At 36.6% G+C, this 20,641-nt stretch overlaps 1 protein-coding gene across 1 annotated transcript in view; it reads left to right on the top strand.

Annotated features, from left to right (window-relative positions):
• Positions 1-20,641, top strand: part of LOC307001235 (uncharacterized protein) — a gene marked incomplete at its 5' end in the record, with an annotated part of 72,876 nt that overhangs the window by 8,057 nt on the left and 44,178 nt on the right. Inside the window, one exon of the mRNA XM_079617458.1 lies at positions 1,632-1,694. Within this exon, the coding sequence (XP_079473584.1) occupies positions 1,632-1,694 (63 nt within the window). The remainder of the gene's footprint in view (positions 1-1,631; positions 1,695-20,641) is intronic.

The raw sequence follows: 20,641 nt of genomic DNA, 5'->3' as shown, positions 1-20,641 counted from the left end.
GCTCGGCGAACTAAACCCGTAGCCATTATTGATCGCCATGGAGATAAGCAATTGTCACTTTCCCGCAGCATTGTGTGTGAATGTTAAATACAGCGGAACAATCCTCACCCCCCACACACCTTTTGTCTGCTGCTTTTTTTTAACTTCCATTTTACAGAGTGACAGAATGCGTTTAGTGTAAAATCTTAACGTGAGTCCGGTGTAAATGGATGGATGTCACCGCGCACATGTTTTTTCTGTCAATTGTGGTTATTGTGCAAAGGTCACGTGACCCTCTTCATGCTGGTTTTGTGCTAATGTGAAAGGTGCACTGACATCACTTTACACGGTATATAGAATATGCAAATGACACCATGGAAGTAGTGCGGCACCTACAGTAACACAGGTGTCCGATAGTTTACGCTTTATGAGTGCTGCACTCATTCAGTACCCGTGGCTGCATGGTAAAGTCAACGTTGCACAAGCGTGTACAAGTTTGCAGACATGAAGTTAAACATTAAACATGACCGTTTTCAGAAATATGCCGCCTTATATAAGATAATGTGGTAACCTAGAGACAGCAACGTTGCATATGAGGTTTATGCTGTTCAAATACATCAATTATCACTTTTATCAGATTAAACTGATGAAGTATACAGTATAATCATGAAGTATACAGTATAATCCCCTGTGTGTGTGTGTGTGTGTGTGTGTAATCAGTATGTAAACTATATTTAAATACAAACAAGTGATAGATCGATAGATAGACAGATAGTGTCTCTCTCTCTCTCTCTCTCTCTCTCTCTCTCTCTCTGTGTGTGATTGTTTATAAATTTGTATAATGACATGCATATTACACTGGTATTAAAACTTAAACATGGTTTATGAGGGCATTTCATGAGTCCTCGTAATTCAAATAGCTTAAAAAACATAAAAAACAATGTTTTATTAAAAATGTAAAAATGCAGAATGTTTCCTGTGATGGCAGGTTTAGGGATAGGGGCTGTGTGTGTGTGTGTGTGTGTGTGTGTGTGTGTGTGTGTGTGTGTGTGTGTGTGTGTGTGTGTGTGTGTGATGGGCAGGTTTAGGGATATGGGTGGTGTAAGGGGAGAGAATATACAGTTTGTACAGTATAAAAACCATTACGCCTATGAAGAGTCCTCATAATGTAGTTGCACCAACGTGTGTGTGTGTGCGTGTGTGTGTGTGTGTGTGCGTGTGTGTAAACAGTAACTACTCTGAAGTTTAGGCCAAATATCCTCTGGTTCACAACAGCTCTATCACAGTCTATTACCTAGAATATGAAATACACCAAATGTTAGAATTAAATGTTGATGCTGAATGCAAGCATAACGCGAAGAGTGTAAAGTTACTTATGGGTAAATATATGAGAGCTAAAGACACTGGTTATGAGTGAAGATTGAAGAGTGTAAAGTTATTGTAATTGCGTGTCAGGCGGATGCTGTGGAAGGTGAAGGACAATGGTGTTTCGTCTGGCTCTGAGCCAGTGGACAGCACGCGCTCACTCGCTCCCTCCATCCTGCAGCTTTTTTTTTCTCTCGGCATCTCTGTCTTTCTTTTACACATGCACATATTCACAGGTCATTTTCCCTTACACACCTAAACGCTGTCTCTCTCTCCCGATCCGCTAGCTGCAGACCGTTGGCGGCACGCGGTGCGCTGCGTTGCGGTGCCAGGGTCTGAGCCCACCCCAGGTGAGACAAGCTCCGCTGCTTTGATGGATCTGCCATTTCAGCCCTGCTCTGTCCGACAGCAGGAGCCCAGGCCTTCACCCTCTCCCTCTTTCCCCCGCCCGCTCATCTCTTAATCTCAGAGAGAAAATATATATCCTATATCTCACAGATACATCCCTCTGAGCCGGCTGGAACAGCACTCATCTGGAATACAGACCAACAGGCTATTATTTATTTAATGCACTGACAGAGAGAAGGAGGAAGAAACAAATGGCAGAGATGAGATGTAGGCAGTGAGCGGCACACATAAGAGTTTGAGCCAATTAGTCAAAATAGTCGAGAACCTGCGGACATTTAACGTGGAATGGATTTTAACATGTAAAATGTGTTAAAGTCGACATGAAATGCGGTGATCGCAAACCACTTCACATATGTGACCCTGGGCCACAAAACCAGTCACGTATAGGTCACAATTTTGAAATTGAGATTTATACATCAAATGAAAGCTGAATAAGCTTTCCATTGATGTATGGTTTGATATGATAGGACAATATTTGTCCGAGATACAACCATTTGAAAATCTGGAATCTGAGGGTGCAAAAAAAATCTAAACATTGAGAAAATCCCCTTTAAAGTTGTGCATTTATGTTCACGATTGTGCTGCATTCACTCACAAAAATAAATGTTTTATATATTCACGGTAGGAAATTTACAAAATATCTTCATTGATCTTTACTTAATATCCTAATGATTATTGGCATCAAAGAAAAAATTATCATTTTGACCCATACAATGTATTGTTGGCTATTGACAGATATACCCGTGCGACTTTTGACTGGTTTTGTGGTACAGGGTCACATATGGTTCGTATTTCAGTGAGAAAAAACTAAGACGGCACTTGATTTTATCCATTTTGGATCGTGACAATTTCTGAAAAATGGACGTTACATAACAGAATGGATTGTTACGGTTGATTGCAAAAGGGTTAAAAAAAGAAGTGGGCGTTCACAAACATGTTTTAATTGCTGTAGGTCGCCAAGTTGTTTTTGGCTTTCATACTGCTGGATGTTATGCTAATGCTTTGCACAATTAGACATTGCTGATGTGCAAATCTGATCACAAACGGGATGTGCTGTTTTCTGATTTCTGTTTTCTGATTTCTGTGATTTCTGGTATTTCTGCAGGTAAATGTGGCCCAAATCTGAATTTTTTCTTTTTTTTCTCATATGTGACTCAGATCTGTTTTTGTCATGACAGTGTGAACAGCACAAACACATAGAATCTGATCTTTTTTATTTAAATTGTTCTAAATCTAGGACAAATCTGGTGTTTTGCAATTTGACCTCAGTCTGAATGGTCAAATAATGCGACTTTTACGTCCCTCTAGATCGATATTCATCGCATTTCTGCACTCATGGGAGTCACTTCAAAGATTTTACACACCCAAAGTTATCAAGACAGGTGTGAAAGGTAGTCAGTGAAGGACAGTGATGTGTCAGAACTCACAAGTATTACAGTGACAGCTCTACTATATACAAGCAAAGCATCATTAATGTTTAAAATCTCTGCTCTCTTTTTTCGCATGCTCATATTTGTTTTTAATATTGCCTGTGCATAAATTCGCTGGGTTCCGCGGCAGATCACACAATAAATAAACGCATAATGTCATCTGTGTTTACTTCCGTATGACAGTGTTCTGCGTGACGTATTTCTTATCACTCTTTTGCGCATGCGGGTCAGTTCAGGAACTCGATCAGTTCACACTGGAATCTGATATTGGCCACATTTAAAACAACAATGTGAAAAGCTATTCGAAAAAATCGGATCTGAGCAATAAATCGGAATTGAGCGCTAAGGCTTGCGGTGTGAACGTAGCCTAACTTGTAAGTCTAGTCTTAGCAGTTTATGAAACCGGCCCGAGGTCGGAGAAAAGTGGTTTCACAATAAGACCTAAAACATGCATTGACTGCAAACAAGGTCAATATTCATGTTGACATTAAACAAGAGTTTGTGTTTTACACTCTTATAGTATTTAAAGAAATCAACCAGAAGTATTATATATAACACTGGAGAGCTCAATGGTTTGCGATATGTATTTCAGATCTTGCTAAATGATGGACACATTATATACAGACTAAAAATGCCTTTTTTAGACTTGTGAAAAGGAAAATGTCTTAGCCTCTTGAATGGATATCAACCGGCAAACACGTTATTTTTTTTTACGTATTGTGCAGTCATGTTTCTTTGGTACATTCACATATGATTATCACTGGAGCTATTATATTTAAAAGCCTCATTGAGGTTTCCTGAAGAAGGTCACAACTGTTAACCATAAAATGTCATTTTCAGCAACAATGGTCAGTGTTCAGGGAGACATGGTCAAAGCACATGGTTTTAAAATACCCACTAAAACACAATTTTGTCTTCCTCTCTCTGCATTCGATGTTGAAGTGGAACTCCTGAAAAACCCACCCATGCCAAGGTCGTTCAATTAACGCCTCTCCCTTTCATGACCGCCAGGAGTGTGTGTGTGTGTGTGTGAGAGAGAGAGAGAGTTAGATTCTCTGTCTACCGCGCTAAAGTGCTGCGTCCATAGCCGTGGCTACCCAACATCCTTTTCACAGCTGGAATATTTTGGGAAATGCCTGATATGCTGTGAAAGGGTCTGACAATCCATAGGAGTGAATAGAGAGATGCTTCAAAAATAATAACGCTGAATGCAAGTAGAGATTCTAATTCAAATTTCAAGAGATGTATTACTTTATCTGTAGCAAGGTCATTCACATTCTTAAATTCACTCCAAAAAGCATGTGAAGATTAAATAAATATGACAAGAAAACTAAAGAGAGACTGTAATGTTTTTGCTTTGCTGCTCAGGTTGATTAAATCCTAATATGATATGAGTAAAGTGGCCTTGCTTGATTATAAGCAACACGAAATAAAAATGTACCCTGTTCTATACCATAAAATAAATAAATACAAATATTACATCAAAATATAATAACTAGCTCCCTTCCGGTATAGCCCTATTTATCTGGCACAACAATGAGGATCTTAAATAGGCTAATATAATTAAATTTGAACTGATACATGCACACCATATACAACTAATAAAAAAATAAAAAAAATTATAAAACGAAGTAATGAACAGCAACATTCAATAAAATATTTCCCAAAAGCAAAGACGACATGCTGCATCTCGTTATCTGAACCTTTTCATTTCCAGTAACCGCCTGACTGAATGAACTGGTTCAAAAAAGGAATCATATTTCCACAATGTTAAATATAAGAGAGTAAACTGGTTGCTTACTACATTAATAACAACCGATAAAACTAAAAACACACTAATTTAAAAAAACTAAAAACACACAAATTTATATTTTACAGATTTTTTTTAAACAGTTCATTTACATGAACCATATGAGAGAGTAAACTAATTGTTTACTGCAACTATTGTAATCTAATTGGCATAGTTTTATAATAATATACAAATGTGTATCCTTAGTTGTCTCCATAAAGCACTAAACTGAAAATAGGATATTTATATTTGTGATTACCGCCTTGGCAATGGAGTTGTACACGCAATAAATGTTACCAAAAACAGCTAACTGGTAAAAGTAGATTGTTAAGGGCCGTTCAAGGACGATAACTATAAAGATAACGATAAAGATAACTATATATGCGTCCACACCAACGACCGATAACGGTCTTTTTAAGCACGCGATGTCATCTGCCATTTTAAATGCTCGAGACTTTAAATTAGAATAAATTCTGATTGGCTGTCAGTGTTTTATCGTTCGACAGCTGGAAAAAAATCGTTCTGAAAGTGATCCCAACGATATCGTTCCTATTGTTAGTTGTGGTGTGAACTCTGTTATTCTTTAATATGGAGAACGATTTTTAGAATTACATCTTTATCGTTATCTTTATAGTTATCGTCCTTGGTGTAAACGGCCCTTTAGACTGCATTGTATAGAAACCAGCTAAGCTACTGTTAGACAAACATATAAGTTAATAGCATCACTAATTTCAGTTAGTTACTCCCTAACACTGAATGTCTGTTAGTGTCACTGTGTAAATCTGTGCTAATCTGTCATTTGGTTTCTGTGTCTAATTAAATAACTTTATTCCCAGCATGAAGATCAGTCACTGGTCCTTCAATTAGAGTCATTAGCATATGCCAATAGAGACGTTTCATACTGGCAGAATGATGTCAGAGCTTCACTTCACCTCTGATTTTATCTGAAAGAATTCCAACCTTATAAAGAGAGAAAGACAGAGAGATCGGGGGGAGGAGGGTCACTTCTCATTAAAGAGTAGAAAAATTAGCTATGAATATGTAAACAAAACAACACTCCATTTGATAAAAGAAGCACTGTTATTGTCACAAAAAGAGATGCAATCTTAATAGGAAATATTTTAAATTATAAATATGATCTTAATATTAAACAGATACCATAAAGTAGGTCAAGCTTTAAATTCTGATGTAATGTTTTATATTACGCATTGATAAAAAGGGTTAAAAATGTTACAAAAGATTTTTACAAAAAAATGAAAATATGAAGCAGCACAACTGTTTTCAACATTAATAACAATCATGTTTCTTGAGCAGCAAATCATCATATTAGAATGATTTCTGAAGGATCATGTGACACTGAAGACTGGAGTAATGATGCTGAAAATTGAGCTTTGATCACAGGAATAAATTACATTTAAAATTATATTACAATAGAAAACTATTGTAGATTTTAGATTTTAATATTTCACAATATTACTGTATCTTTGATCAAATAAATGCAGCATTAGTGAGCATAAGAGACTACACATAAATAAATATAAACACAATTTAATGATATTATTATTATTTTTATTTTTTTAAATGGTCAAATATTGTTGGCCTGCGTGGTTATATCAGTCCATCACTAATTATTTATTGAACATTGATATCTTTCATGATGTTGACAGTGACTTCACTACAGTTTTAGAGAGTTTTAGCCATTGCATTTTGCATATAAACCCCTTACCATGGTAAAATTACATCAATGCCTCTCATGGCTTATTGTTTTAAAGGGGTGGTTGATTATGATTTCACTTTTCTAACTTAGTTAGTGTGTAATGTTGCTGTTTGAGCATAAACAACATCTGCAAAGTTACAACGCTCAAAGTTCAAAGCAAAGGGAGATATTTGCTTTTAAAGAAATCGCTTTTTAAGGACTACAACAAACGGCTGGTAGGAACTACACGACATTCCTCTCGGGTTAGTGACATCACCAACCCTAAAATTTACATAAACCCCGCCCCCGGAACACGATTTATAGATTATCAAGACAGAATATGCTAATCAACGACTAGAAGATAACTACACATCAGCAACATAAATTCATCAACTAACCATTCAGAAATGTCCTGTTGCTTCTACATGTTGTCACTTCTTCTTGAGTCTCTCCATCATTGTCTGACTCCGGTTTGAACATAAAAAGCTAAAAGCATGTGTGTGTGAGGTAAAATGACACAATCTGTTGAAGCTCCGCCCCCTGTGCCGGGAGCAGCAGCTCATTTGCATTTGAAGGGACAGACAAAAAAATAGGCTTTTTTGCTCACCCTCAAAGTGACAATTTGAACATGCTATATAAAAATATATGTGGGGTATTTTGTGCTAAAACTTCACACACACACACACACTCTGTGGACAACAGAGATTTATTTGACTTCTTGTGAAAAGGGCATTATATCACCCCTTTAACACAACAGTAGTAACAGCAATATGATTTAAAATGCCAATGCCAATTTTATTTGCAATCAGACACTAAATCACCCGTAAATGTGTCACATTAACCGGCAGAGTACAGCTCATAATTTTTCCAAATGCAGTTACTGAACGACATCAGCTGAGGATCTGAAAGTGTTCCTCAGATTGTCTTCCCTATAGCTCGACTTCTCTTTAGCTAGCACTTACCATGCCATTGATCAGTGTAAATATTAATTCAAATAAACAGCTATAAATAGAGACTACATCTCACCTACAGCAGCCTCCTCTAATACCTCCATTACACATATATACACTTGCTCAATATATTGACTGCAGCAGTGAGGGCGAGCTGATAGAAAACGCATGTTTTCAATGTCAAAACAACAAAGCGGGCCAGACTCCTGCTGCAGATATTTTGCATTATAGATCTGAACAGCCAAGAGAAAGATTTGGAAGTGTGTGCGAGGCTTACAAATCACCTGCTTATTATGAAAAATAAAGGAAAGTAGCAGGGTATGCAAGCCAACACAAGAAGAGTGTTAAAGTTTCATGCAACTTCAAGTCTTGGTTCCTTACATGTAAGACTAAATTGCAAAGAAACAGCAAGATAACAGCCAGATAACCGGGATGATCTCATTTGTATTCGTATAAAGCGTACACATTTGTGTATGTTGAAGCAGACCCTGAATCATACACAACACATTGAATATGAAAATAAATAGCAATACATAGACAGCATGAATTTGAATGCAATTGAGGTTAATATTCATACAGAACCCCATAGCCTAACATTTATCAGTGAATGATGGAGAAACCGTCAGAGAAATACTGTTTAGAGGCAATTTTACTTATAGATGATATCCAGATGCTAATGAAATACATTTGGACTGGTGTTATCATCATTAACTAAAACTAAAACCATTTTTTTTTTTAAATGACTTGAAATCAAATAACTGAAATAAAATAAAAGAAGAATATTTTACTTCATTTAAAGTTTTCGTTTACTTTAAGCTGAAGTGCTAAAATAACTCAAATGAAATAAAACTTAATACGTATAGACATTCATAAAAATGAAAACATAATAGAAAATATAAAAATAAAAGCGAATTTAAATGTAAAAATCTAAAAAATTGCAGTAGTTTACTATCATTATTGCTCATATATATATATATATATATATATATATTTGTATGTTGTTAATAAAACAGATTATTGGAGTATATTTTAAATACATGTCAAAACTTCAAAATGTCACCTTTAATTCAATCTGTTACCTGCTGTTTCTTTGTAAATAGAGAGATTTACTAGCAATTTCTGAGTGAAAATTGTTTCTATATACATTTTTATCAGTGCACTGAGAAATATTCTTTCAGTCGAGCATTTTAGACAGATGGGCAGATAGTTAGAGGGTAAAATAGCTATATGTGCCACAAAAAACCCACCTCTGTGTTATGCCACGTTGAGTTTACACACAGCCGAATTACGTCCTGATGTTTTGTAGTCTTTGCCTTTCTCTCTCACACACACACACTCACACACACACACACACACACACACACACACACACACACACACACACACACACACACACACACAAGTCATGGTGAGCGATGGACTCCTCAGTGTTTACTCACTCCAAACCAAATGATCTCTCTGCAGCTCTGCCACTTCAGATGTGAAATGGAATTTGCCGGTCTGTTCTATTCCGAGTCCATTTCTCTCACCGTGCGCTTTACCAATTCCCAAATAGAGTTCACTCGCTCACAGATAATGTTTGTGAGGATTGAGCCCGACTCCTCGGCCGTTCAGCAGGCCCTGGGGAGGGACCTCCGGAGAGCCTTGCGAGCGGATTGGAAAGCGCACGACGCTCGATTTCATTTTGTACTATTTGCCAAATTGTGTTTGTTCATTTGAAGATGGTTGGATATCTACATTTAGTTGTGTGATTGAGCACCGGAGCAGGAATTGCACCGACGGCCCCCGTTAGCTTGTTTTTTTTGGCTGGGCATCACAGTCCACCAGACCATGTTTGAAATGTCACCTGAAATTAACTCCTCTCTGTGTCTGCTACGGCGAAACTAGAGTGACGATCAATCTCCAATCTGACTTTTCTTACGCAATTCTGCAGTGGCGGCCATTGACATTTGTGGTGTACAATAGAAATATTTGAGTTTGTAGTCCATTTACTTTAGCTTGATTGCATTATATGCATGACGACGTGCTAGATTACCAGGGGTAATCACATTCGTATTCGTTGGTAAGCGTCGGGGTAGACGTTGATTCATACACTTTGAATATGAATAGCAACACACTTGATGTAACACTCATACAGAAACACATAGCATAACATTCATCAGTAAATGATAGAGAAACCGTCAGAGAAAGCCTTATTTGTTTAAAGATGAAATCCGGATGCTAATAAAAGTTATTTGGACCAGTTATTATTGTTAATTAAAACTAATTTAAAAAAAAATCATTACTTGAAATAAAATAAAGCATATTACACTGAATTACACACCAAATAACACTGATTTGGACCGTTTATGACTGAACTGCATTATTATAAAAGCTCAAGTAAACTATTATGTCTATTTTACAGTGTTTCACTTATTTATTACCCTTTTGTCTGTTTGTGTCCAAACCATCTTTTGAAAGTCAGACACAACAGAAAGACACTATGCGAATGTCAAATCAGCTCAACGCATTAAGTAAATATTAAGTAAAAATGAAGTAATCTCATTTATTAGACATATAACCATCAGTTTATGGATTCCAATAAATTCAATATTATATATTGAACCTCACAAGATTCATTGACATTTGTACGTCTTTAAATGTGTACATACATAAAAAAGGTTTATGTTACAGTTTGTTTTAATATCTATATCGACACACACATATATAAATAGCAATGAATATTAATGAGATCATGTTTGAAGATTTGTCACAGGGGAACCCACAAGTAATCGTCTTGAATCAAATCTCAATATATCATTATTATTATTATCTTGTTTATGTTAGGTTATTGAACATTTCTGTCCCCTAGAATGATTTTTGAGGAGGAAAAAATCTAAAATCATTTTAGTTTTAAGGGATAAGCTTTAAACTTCTTTATTGAGTCTCTTGAATTATTATTATGTATTTGTTAAACATAGAGGAATGTCTCTTTTTGGTCTTGTTCTTCATTTTAAGTATAAATCAGCAGAATTGAGTGCTTAAGAAGTAAGTAATTAGCCAAATAAGGGGAAAGAAATCTAAACATAATTCACAATTTTGCTTCTCAAGTTAATGTATCTTAGTTTAAGTGTTTTTTTCACCCAATACAACAATATTGATTAAGAGCACGATTTTGTGCAGTGCATATTTCAGCTTTACTAACTGCAATGCCTCAGTCTAATTAAAAACAAACAGTCCAAACATGGATCTCCCTGATCCGCCCTGGCAGAACCATGATCATCTATTAGTTTTCCATTGTGTTGCTGCTCCAGCGGTCCTTCCGTGAGGACTAAACCTGGGTTTTTGTCTGTTAATTGGAGAGCAGAGGGGACGAAACACCATTGATAGGTTCTTCTCTCAATCAGTGCATCACGCTGTGGAGAGAGAGAGGTCAGAGGCTGGATCGGCCCGTGTCCCCGCGGACACCCTGCTGCGGCCCGACCAACACAGCAAACAATTAAACACACGGCTCTTCTGGCCCAAGTGGCTGGAGCGGTCGAGCCAGGAGAAGCTGCAACCCAGCGGGTTGTTGTTAGTCACTCCTTAGAACAATAAACTAGTGGCCTGAGCAATCAATACGGCCACAGCCGCGACTGCTTCCATTATCAGCCACTCTGAGGCTCGCGGATCCGCATGCATCCCTGAGCACCTGTGTCTCTGTCTATCACTTTCAACATTTCTCCATCTCGGGGTAATCTCAGAGACTCCAGTCGTCTCACACAGGGACTAAACGCTCGGTGTCTTTCAGACAACAGTCACTGCATCGCAACAGGTCATTCAGGCACATGCATGCGGATGGTTTTGTCAGCCTCAAATAGCATGCTGTTAACAAACCTTATAATGCTTACTGGAAAAAATAATGATACTAGAAGCACTTGTGGAAATTGCAAGCTCCTATTAGATTGAATTAATAAATAAAGTCAAACGAAAGCTACGTTTACAAGATACTAAGTTGATTCAATAAGCACGCCTGAGGAAAGTTATCAGTGGGGTTGCCAGTAAGTTTCATAATATATAAATGGCATTAATATATGGTATGATAATGCTATAAATCCACCCCTAAACAATATGTATAATACAAATTATATCCAAACAATAAATAAAAAAATAAAAAAAATCAGATTGGTAGCTTCATGTCTATGTTTAGATTTGTTAAATAAATGAATATCCTAATTATTATTAAAACTATATATTAAATGTATGTTTATTTTTCTAAAAAATTTTTGTTTTAAGGTTGAAGTTTTTTTTAAGTTATTTTTGTTTTTGTTGGTGGTTGAGGCAAGGTCCCCTTTCAAATGAAGTGCTCAATGTAATTCATTCATTCATTCGTTCGTTCATTCGTTCGTTCATTCGTTCATTCATTCAGCTAAAAACTAAAACTGAAATTTAAGGTGATATGTGTAATACTTCCTTTAAGACAGAGAGAGTGTTTGAGCAACCTGTTTGAAAACAGACATTATTTGTGCAATTCTGTTTGGTTTCACTATAGAGATAAGTTGCACACTTCCGCTTTAAATGTAAATAAAAACACATTTGCAAAATACAAAACTATAATAGCCTTAAAGATACAATATGTAACAATTTTGTAATAAAAGATCCAAAAATCACTTGGACAGTGTGATATATTTCCTGCAGTTATGTACTTACAATATCCCAAAAGTCTCAAAAGATTTTTTATTTCAGAGTAATTCCAATTTTAAATAATTGTACGTCCCGGAAAAAAATGTTGCCTATCAGTGACGCAATATCCGCACTATCCTTAGTTTCCGCAATATCACATGGATAAATGCGTTAGTAAAAAAAAAGTTCCTCAAGCTGGGACACGAACTCGGGTCTCCCACGTTATATGATGGCACACTTGCCCATGACACTATCGTGATGTGATAGCTTATATCAACATTATAAATTATACAAAATTGTCGGCCGCGTCCCCGCACCCACGCATGTAATAGCCTATTAAGATTTCCGTCATTATTTATATTCTGTACAAGGTGGGCCGGCCAGTCCGTGACCGAGATTATGGCAGTGCAATTAAATACAATCGGATATCTGTTGTTAAAAAATATTAAGCCATTACTTGCAAATGTCCGTATAAATTTAATTTTACTACGATTGGTTTGAACACGTAAAACAACAGTTCATTAACTATAAACATCCTAAAACTACGCAGCATTAACCTAACAAATAATTTGACAAATAGCTGTAACAGGATAATATAGCATAACATTTCGCGTTCCTTGTAGTTAATTCATTATCATGACATAAAATTTCGCGTTCAGACGTACAGGTAATACAAAAACTAATAAATTACCTCATCCGTGATCATGATTCATTAATTCCATACGTCTCTGGATGTTGAAAACGACATATCCCATCGTTCCACTCTCCTTCCTAGCGTCATCAAGATTCGCCTTTGTTATTGTTGAAAACAGCGCCCTCTTGTGGCTGAAAATCTTACATACTGTAGCTTTAAGGGCCGTTCACACCAAGAACAACAATAAAGATAGCGATAAAGATATAAAAATCATTATCAATATTAAAGGGTAACTGTCGCCAAAATTGAACCTAGGCTCTTTTTGTTAATCTACCCGAGTCAAACATTCGTGCAAAATCATAGTTAGAATGGAAACGCCACTTTTAAGATTGACCGATCTCCGAATGCAACGTAACACTAGGAGAGTAAAGATGGAAAGCTCCTAAAGCTTGTTTCCATATAAATTCTAAGTGTCTAAGTTATCATGCTTTTCATGGAGTCAGTTCATGACGTTGCATTCGGAGATCGACGACTTTTGACTGACAAAATTCCAGCCACCGGAAAAACTCACTGATAAAGTGAGTCGTACAAAACCTTTCTTTTTAGTAAACTTTACAAACAATGTAGTCAATGCTAAAGTTCATGTGTAGAGCCCCTGGTGATACTTCCAGTACAGTTTTATGTTGTGTCGAGCCGCATTAGTGTTTTAAAGGGGTGGTAAAATGCCATTTTCACAAGATGTAAAATAAGTCTCTGATGTCCCCAGAGTGTGTGTGTGAAGTTTTAGCACAAAATACCCCACAGATATTTTTATATAGCATGTTAAAGTTATCACTTTTTGAGGGTTTGCAAAAACGCACCGTTTTGTGCCTGGCCCTTTAAATGCAAATGAGCTGCTGCAGAGGGCGGGGTTTCAAGAGCTCATGTGTGTGTTAGCAGCTGCGATTACCTCATGCAGACACTAAAATGACAGAAACTGTTCTGCCTTTATATTAATGTTAAAACGGAGTCAGACAAAGATGGAGAGACTCAAGAAGAAGTGACAACATGTAGAAGCAACAGGACGTCTCTGAATGGTTAGTTGATGAATTTATGTTGCTGATGTGGAGTTAACTATCTTCAATTAGCATATTCTGTCATGATAATCTATAAATCGCTCGTATAGGAACTGTTGTGAGATGCACACAGAGTGAATTTCTATTGCATGTGAAAAGATGGATGCTAAAGTTTGAGCTGACTCACAAATGTACTCGACCACAACAACTCTTCCTCTTCTCAACATGGACTGTGTGTTCTGGGGGCGGGGCTTATGTACATTTTAGGGTTGGTGATGTCACTAACCCGGGAGGAATGTTGTGTAGTCCATACCAGCCGTTTGTTGTAGTCCTTTTCTTTAAAAGCAAATATCTTCCTTTGCTTTGAACTGTGAGCGTTGTAACTTTGCAGATGTTGTTTATGATCAAACAGCAACATTACACACTAACTAAAGTTAGAAAAGTGAAATCATACTGTACCACCCGTTTAAAAATAGCGATTTTGATGCTATCATAGAAGTGCCCCATGCACTCCCATTCAATAGGCATTTTGACCGAAAACGAAAATACGGTCAATCTTAAAAGTGGCGTTTCGATTCTAATTATGCTTTTACACGAATGTTTGACTCATGTAGATTAACAAAAATAGCCTAGGTTCAATTTTGGCGACAGTTACCCTTTAAACAATAGCAGACTCCACACCACAATTATACCAATAATGGCACAGAGAAATTATATAGTTGGAATCACTTTCAGAGCGATTTTATCCAGCTGATGAATGAAAAAAACATTGACAGCCAATCAGAATCCATCCTCGAGCTCGAGCATTTAAAGTGACAGACAAGTGCGCGCTTAGAACAAATAGAACGACCTCATCAGCTGGTGTGGATGCTGAAATGGTATCTTTATAGTTATCGTTCTTGGTGTGAACAGGCCTTTGTCTTGGAATTGTGGAGGGATGCCAAAGAAACGACAAGACCTGAACTTTAATTTACAAGAGAATTTCTTAAAACATTGAATCCAGCACATACACTCCACCTTTTCAGTGTCTTCCTGTGGAAACAAACGGAAGGATAACACAAAAAGACACACAACACAACACATACAAATTTTCCCAGACAGAGAGCAAGTGTTACTTTTCTTCTCTGGAAATAGGTATCTGCCAACTCTGTAAAAGCAGCACTGTCAGAGCCATTGTGGAGCTCAATGATCATATTGTGTGCTAGGTAGAGCCAGGGGGCATTTAGCACAGAAAGAACATGACAATGAGAGTGTGTGTGTGTGTGTGTGTGTGTGTGTGTGTGTGTGTGTGTGTGTGTGTGTGTGTGTGTGTGTGTGTGTGTGTGTGTGTGTGTGTGTGTGTGTGTGTGTGTGTGTGTGTGTGTGTGTGTGTGTGTGTGTGTGTGTGTGTGTGTGTAGGAAACACAGGCGTCTTGCCTGAGGGGGAAGCTAACGGATCCGCTATCAAAGCCTACACACACACACACACACACACAGGTAAAGCACACTCAACTCTGATAAAGAACACAAATAAAGAGAGGAAAAAAGGAACATATTTGTATTCACAGGTACAAAGCAGAGAAAAGGAGCGAACAAGAGAGCGCGAGGGATGAATGAAGTCAAACGACATTCCACTCTCGTTGACTTTGTTGTTCCACTCTGCGCTGCCATTGTTTGACTGCCGGATAAAAGAGAGTGTTTGTAAAGTGAGACCAGACTAATGCGATCATTACACGGCCCTCATCAACCTCTGTGCCGGAGAATACACAGAAAAAACACATCATATGACAAAATCAGTGTTCTGTGGACATACTGGGTCTGACAAGTGAATAAAGTCCCTCCTATTACCTACTCACTGAAGCATTCATGAAGACAACATGATACAAACAGCCATTCTGTAATCTGACACGTATCAAAAAAACGGGATATTTAACCCTGTAAAGCCTGACATATGAAATCCTCTTTTTGTTTAATGAACTTTTAGAAACATTGTTATTTTGTTGTTGTTGTTACATTGGGCTTTAATGGCTCATACAGTGTGATAGTGAGAATATAAAGCTCATACTCGAGGAAAAAACACCTCAATTTTATTCTGAGGCCAAAACTAAGCAAATCTAATATTTGCAGCAGATGCTGATATTTATGTGGCCAAGATCTTCATAACAGTATCACAGACTTACACATAATGCACATGAATATCAGTTGGGACTATATCTTTCCAATAATACGTCTTTGTAAGATTATATTTAAATGCTTAGATTTATGATCAAATCTCTGTAGTTTGTATTGTGGGGCAAAACATATAATGCCATGCAATATAATAAACGTTCCTCGAAAGTCTGATGGATCATATTTGATATTCACATATTAACATGATTGAAAAAAAAAAAATGTATTGATAAGTAAACATAAGTTGTTCATCTTGAAATATTATTAACTATATAAAATGTACTCTTACATATAAAAAGTCTATAAACTATCAATTAGATGACATTGTCATTGTAGTAGATTGTGTGCAACAGGTTTTAATCAAACTTTTGATCATGCTGATAATTTAGAGGCTTTAGAAATGTGTGTTTTAAATTTGATACAAGCTTTATTTAAGGAGAAAAAAAAATTAGGATGGGAGGGACTTGATTTCATCCATTGATTGGACGGTGAAAAGTGAGTGTTGCATGCAATAATAAAGTCAGGTGGTTGAGGGATTAATGATGTCAGCTGAAATTTATATAAAAAGATTTAAAAATGTAAAATAACATGCACATAACACCAAAAAGTACAATGGTAATATTTTTTTTTACATTTACCATATTAGTACCATTATTGGAGGAACCTTGGAGTACCAAGTAATGCCATCGCTGTACCATGGTACCGCCACAGTACTATATCTGTAAGGTTTTTTAAGCATCACATAATGTTTTGAATAATAAAACAAATTTAAAAGAAAATAATCAAGAGAGATGCAGCACTTTTAATTGGTAGCTAGTCTTTACCAAATGATGCATTTTATAAAATTACTATATTGTGAAACATAGCATTAATGTGATAAAATGAGTTCATATCCACCCCTACTTTATGCCTATAGCCAAAGAACTACATCCACACACTGATTCTGTCAATAGCATTGTGCTTTTTCATGGAAACTGTCTGCAGTACACACACACCCACACACAGACACACACACTCTCATACTTGCCATCTAAACACACTTGGTGCATTAAAAAATGCACTTGGCTCTTCTCCAACAAGTCGCCCTCGGGGGAGACACAACGCTACAGTGGTTCCATAATTAAGCCATTGGCAAACAAAGAAATAGTCAGCTAAATGCTTCCTGGATATGAATCATAACAGATCTGCTGGGATTTACTAGACGTGAGTTTTTTTCTCAGCTCAACAGACTAATTGGTTCCCCTGCTCATTGTTTGTCATGCACAGTAATATGAAAGCACCTTAACTCAGATCCCTTCAACCAAAACCAAACTCAATTCACACGCATCGGACTGCAGGCACTCCGTTAGCTCTCTCTCTCTCTCTCTCTCTCTCTCTCTCTCTCTCTCTCTCTCTCCTACCCCCCGCCCCTCTCTCTCTCTCTCTCTCTCTCTCTCTCTCTCTCTCTCTCTCTCTCTCCCCTACCCCCTGCCCCTCCCCCCCCTCCCTCTCTCTCTCTCTCGCCAATTAAACAAGACTGATACGTTTGATTTGAACCAAGCACCTGTCTGCTGGCAGTGATGGAAAACGGGAAAGATACTGGAATTATAATTACTCAGTGATCATGTTTACATACACACCATCTTCCGATTATGTAATCAACATATTCCGATTATACATAAAAACATGCATGTCCTTTTTACCACTATTATCTTGAGATAATACTAGAAATGCTCTTTGATGATACATATTTATTTCAGTTCATGTTTAATTAAATGTTAGTCTGAGAAATCATTACTTGTAATCAGTACAATATATATATATATATATATATATATATATATATATATATATATATATATATATATATATATATATACTGTACATTCACACGCACCAAAGTAGAAAACCTAAGTGTAATATATTTAATATACAATAGATGTGACCCTGGATCACAAAACCTGAATAAATAAGCTTTCCATTGATGTATGGTTTGTTAGGATAGGACAATATTTGGTCGAGATACAACTATTTGAAAATCTGGAATCAGAAGATGCAAAAAAATCGAAACATTGAGAAAATCTCCTTTAAAGTTGTGCATTTATGTTCACGATTGTGCTGCATTCACTCACAAAAATATTTTTTTAATCAACAGTAGGAAATTTACAAAATATCTTCATGGAACATGATCTTTACTTAATATCCTAATGATTTTTGGCATAAAAGAAAAATGGATAATTTTGATCCATACAATGTATCGTTGGCTATTGCCACAAATACCCGTGTGACTCGTGACTGGTTTTGTGGTTCAGGGTCACATATACAGTATGCTTCCTGACAGATGTTTTCTGATGTAAATTATATCAGCAACTGTCAGACTATCATTCTTACAATGAAACTTAATCTATGTAATGATGCCGTTCAGGTTTCTAGCCAACTAAATAACTCACAATAGTTCACAATTCTCTGCAATAATCGATTCTGATTGGTTCATCAGGTCACTCTGGTCAAATATTTTGTGTATACTGATGATCATTAAACAAAATAATTAACCCAGGCAACTTCACTCTGTCTTTCTTCTCACATAATAAGCGATTCTCTAAGCAATATGTGAAGTCCACTTATTTATTTGTTACGTCGCCGTGTAATAAGTAGGATAATGTACAGTCAGACGTTCATTATCACAAAATTTGCCTCTTCAGGATGATACAGATCACCCAGTCAGGGTTTATTTTGTGATAATGACCGGCTGACTGTACATTATCTCTGACTCGTTTACTGGATGAGGTGAGCGATTCCTCAGCGCAGAGGAGCCGGTGGGAACGCGTTTTCTGTGGGCTTCAGTGGAGTGTCTACAGAGAGCTACACTTCAACATTACGTAAGCGATTGTTTCTGTAGTACGCTTCTTCTCCAACAGGCCCTTAGCAAATTGAGCTACTTTGGCGCATGAAGGGAGGTTAAAAGAACAACACTTCACAGCTAGAGACTCTGTGACTGGAAGAGAAGAGTTGGAAAATGGGCTCTATTTTTGCAAATTGATGTCCATTTTCTCTCAAGTAAATACATCCTCAAAATATACTTCTGTAGAGATGTGCTAAACAGCACCTGAATATTCATTTTCGGTAAATCGCAAACTGCCGTTCTGAATGCAAATGTGGCAGAACCTATCATCGGCGGCGAGAGCGGGTTTGTCCTCTCTGTGGTTAAGAGATATTGTATGTAAACATAAAAAAAAAAACGTTCCATCTAAAATAAATGTGTAATTTACCAACGTGATCTCATAAGTACTCACGTAAAGTGTGCTTATACATAAACACTTTTTCAACCTATAGCCATCAATCCTTTTAACTTTTGATACATGCAAATGTTTGAGGTGCATAATATTAAATTCATAAGATAATAGTTGTATATAATCACATTATGCAATGCTTTGACATTATAACGGTATTATACCGTGTTTCACTAATATTTAATACTTGCTGAATTCATTAAATTCATCTGTACAAAGAGGGCAAATTTATTTGATTAATTTTAGACCTTTATTAGTCCATTATCATTTAAACATGTATTTGGCATTAAAAAAGTTTCTCCATCAGAAGATTTGTACATTCCTAAAACTGTGCATAATAAAAGGATTAGATTTTAAACTGACAATGCTGCCAATTATAAGTTAATAATAATATGAATATGTAGATATGACCTATGAATATGAATAAGCTCACCCCAAATCATGCTTTTCTCAGTCAAAGTCCAACAAAGCTGTTTCCTCAGCACAGATCTGTGAATGGCTGATCTTCCAGAAACTTCTAGGTCACACTTTATTTCAATGGTCCACTATGGTCAGTAGAGTGTCTGTTGGGGAGCATCAGAATAAAGTGTTAGCAGATATTAAGCAGACGCTCTAGTAATAATATAGAGTGTAGTTGCAACATAGTATAATGTCTAAAGTGGACCATCAAAATACAGTGTTAGCAACTTCTTTTCTGAGAGAACTCATAAATGCTGAATGCATGGAAGGATAATCCTGCAGAAACAGACGAGCAGAATCCTAACCGAGTGAACTGCTCACAGATCTCAATGACTTGTGACAAAAACACTCAAAAACATATACAAGCCCAGTGTTGTGCAGAAGCCGTGGTTTTGTTGTATTTTAAAGAGCACATACCGCCGTGTTTTTGATCTTCGGCACTAAGGTTGTCAAATGTCAGTAGTCAACGCTAAAGAAACTCAAAGTAACGTTGATACCATAGTAAATTGGGTCCCACTTTATATTAAGTATGTACTTACATCGAAAAATAAGTACAATGTACTTATTGTGTTCATGATGTATTGTAAAACACTTTGATCAGGTGTGATCCGGGTACGGTTAGGGACAGGTGTGGTGGGTTTAAGGGTGGGTTAAGGTGTAAGGAAAGGGTCAACAGTGTAATTATAAATATAATTACATAGATTAATGACATCTGTAATTACATGCAGGTATTTTTAAAATATAAGTACCATGTAAAAACATATATATGTAAACAATAAGTCCATTGTATCAAATTATTAATTTCAATGTACTAATAT

The sequence above is a fragment of the Phoxinus phoxinus genome (assembly GCF_949152265.1).
Source record: "Phoxinus phoxinus genome assembly, chromosome: 7".
NCBI classification, from domain to species: Eukaryota; Metazoa; Chordata; class Actinopteri; order Cypriniformes; family Leuciscidae; genus Phoxinus; species Phoxinus phoxinus.
This window is presented reverse-complemented; position numbering and strand designations above follow the sequence as displayed.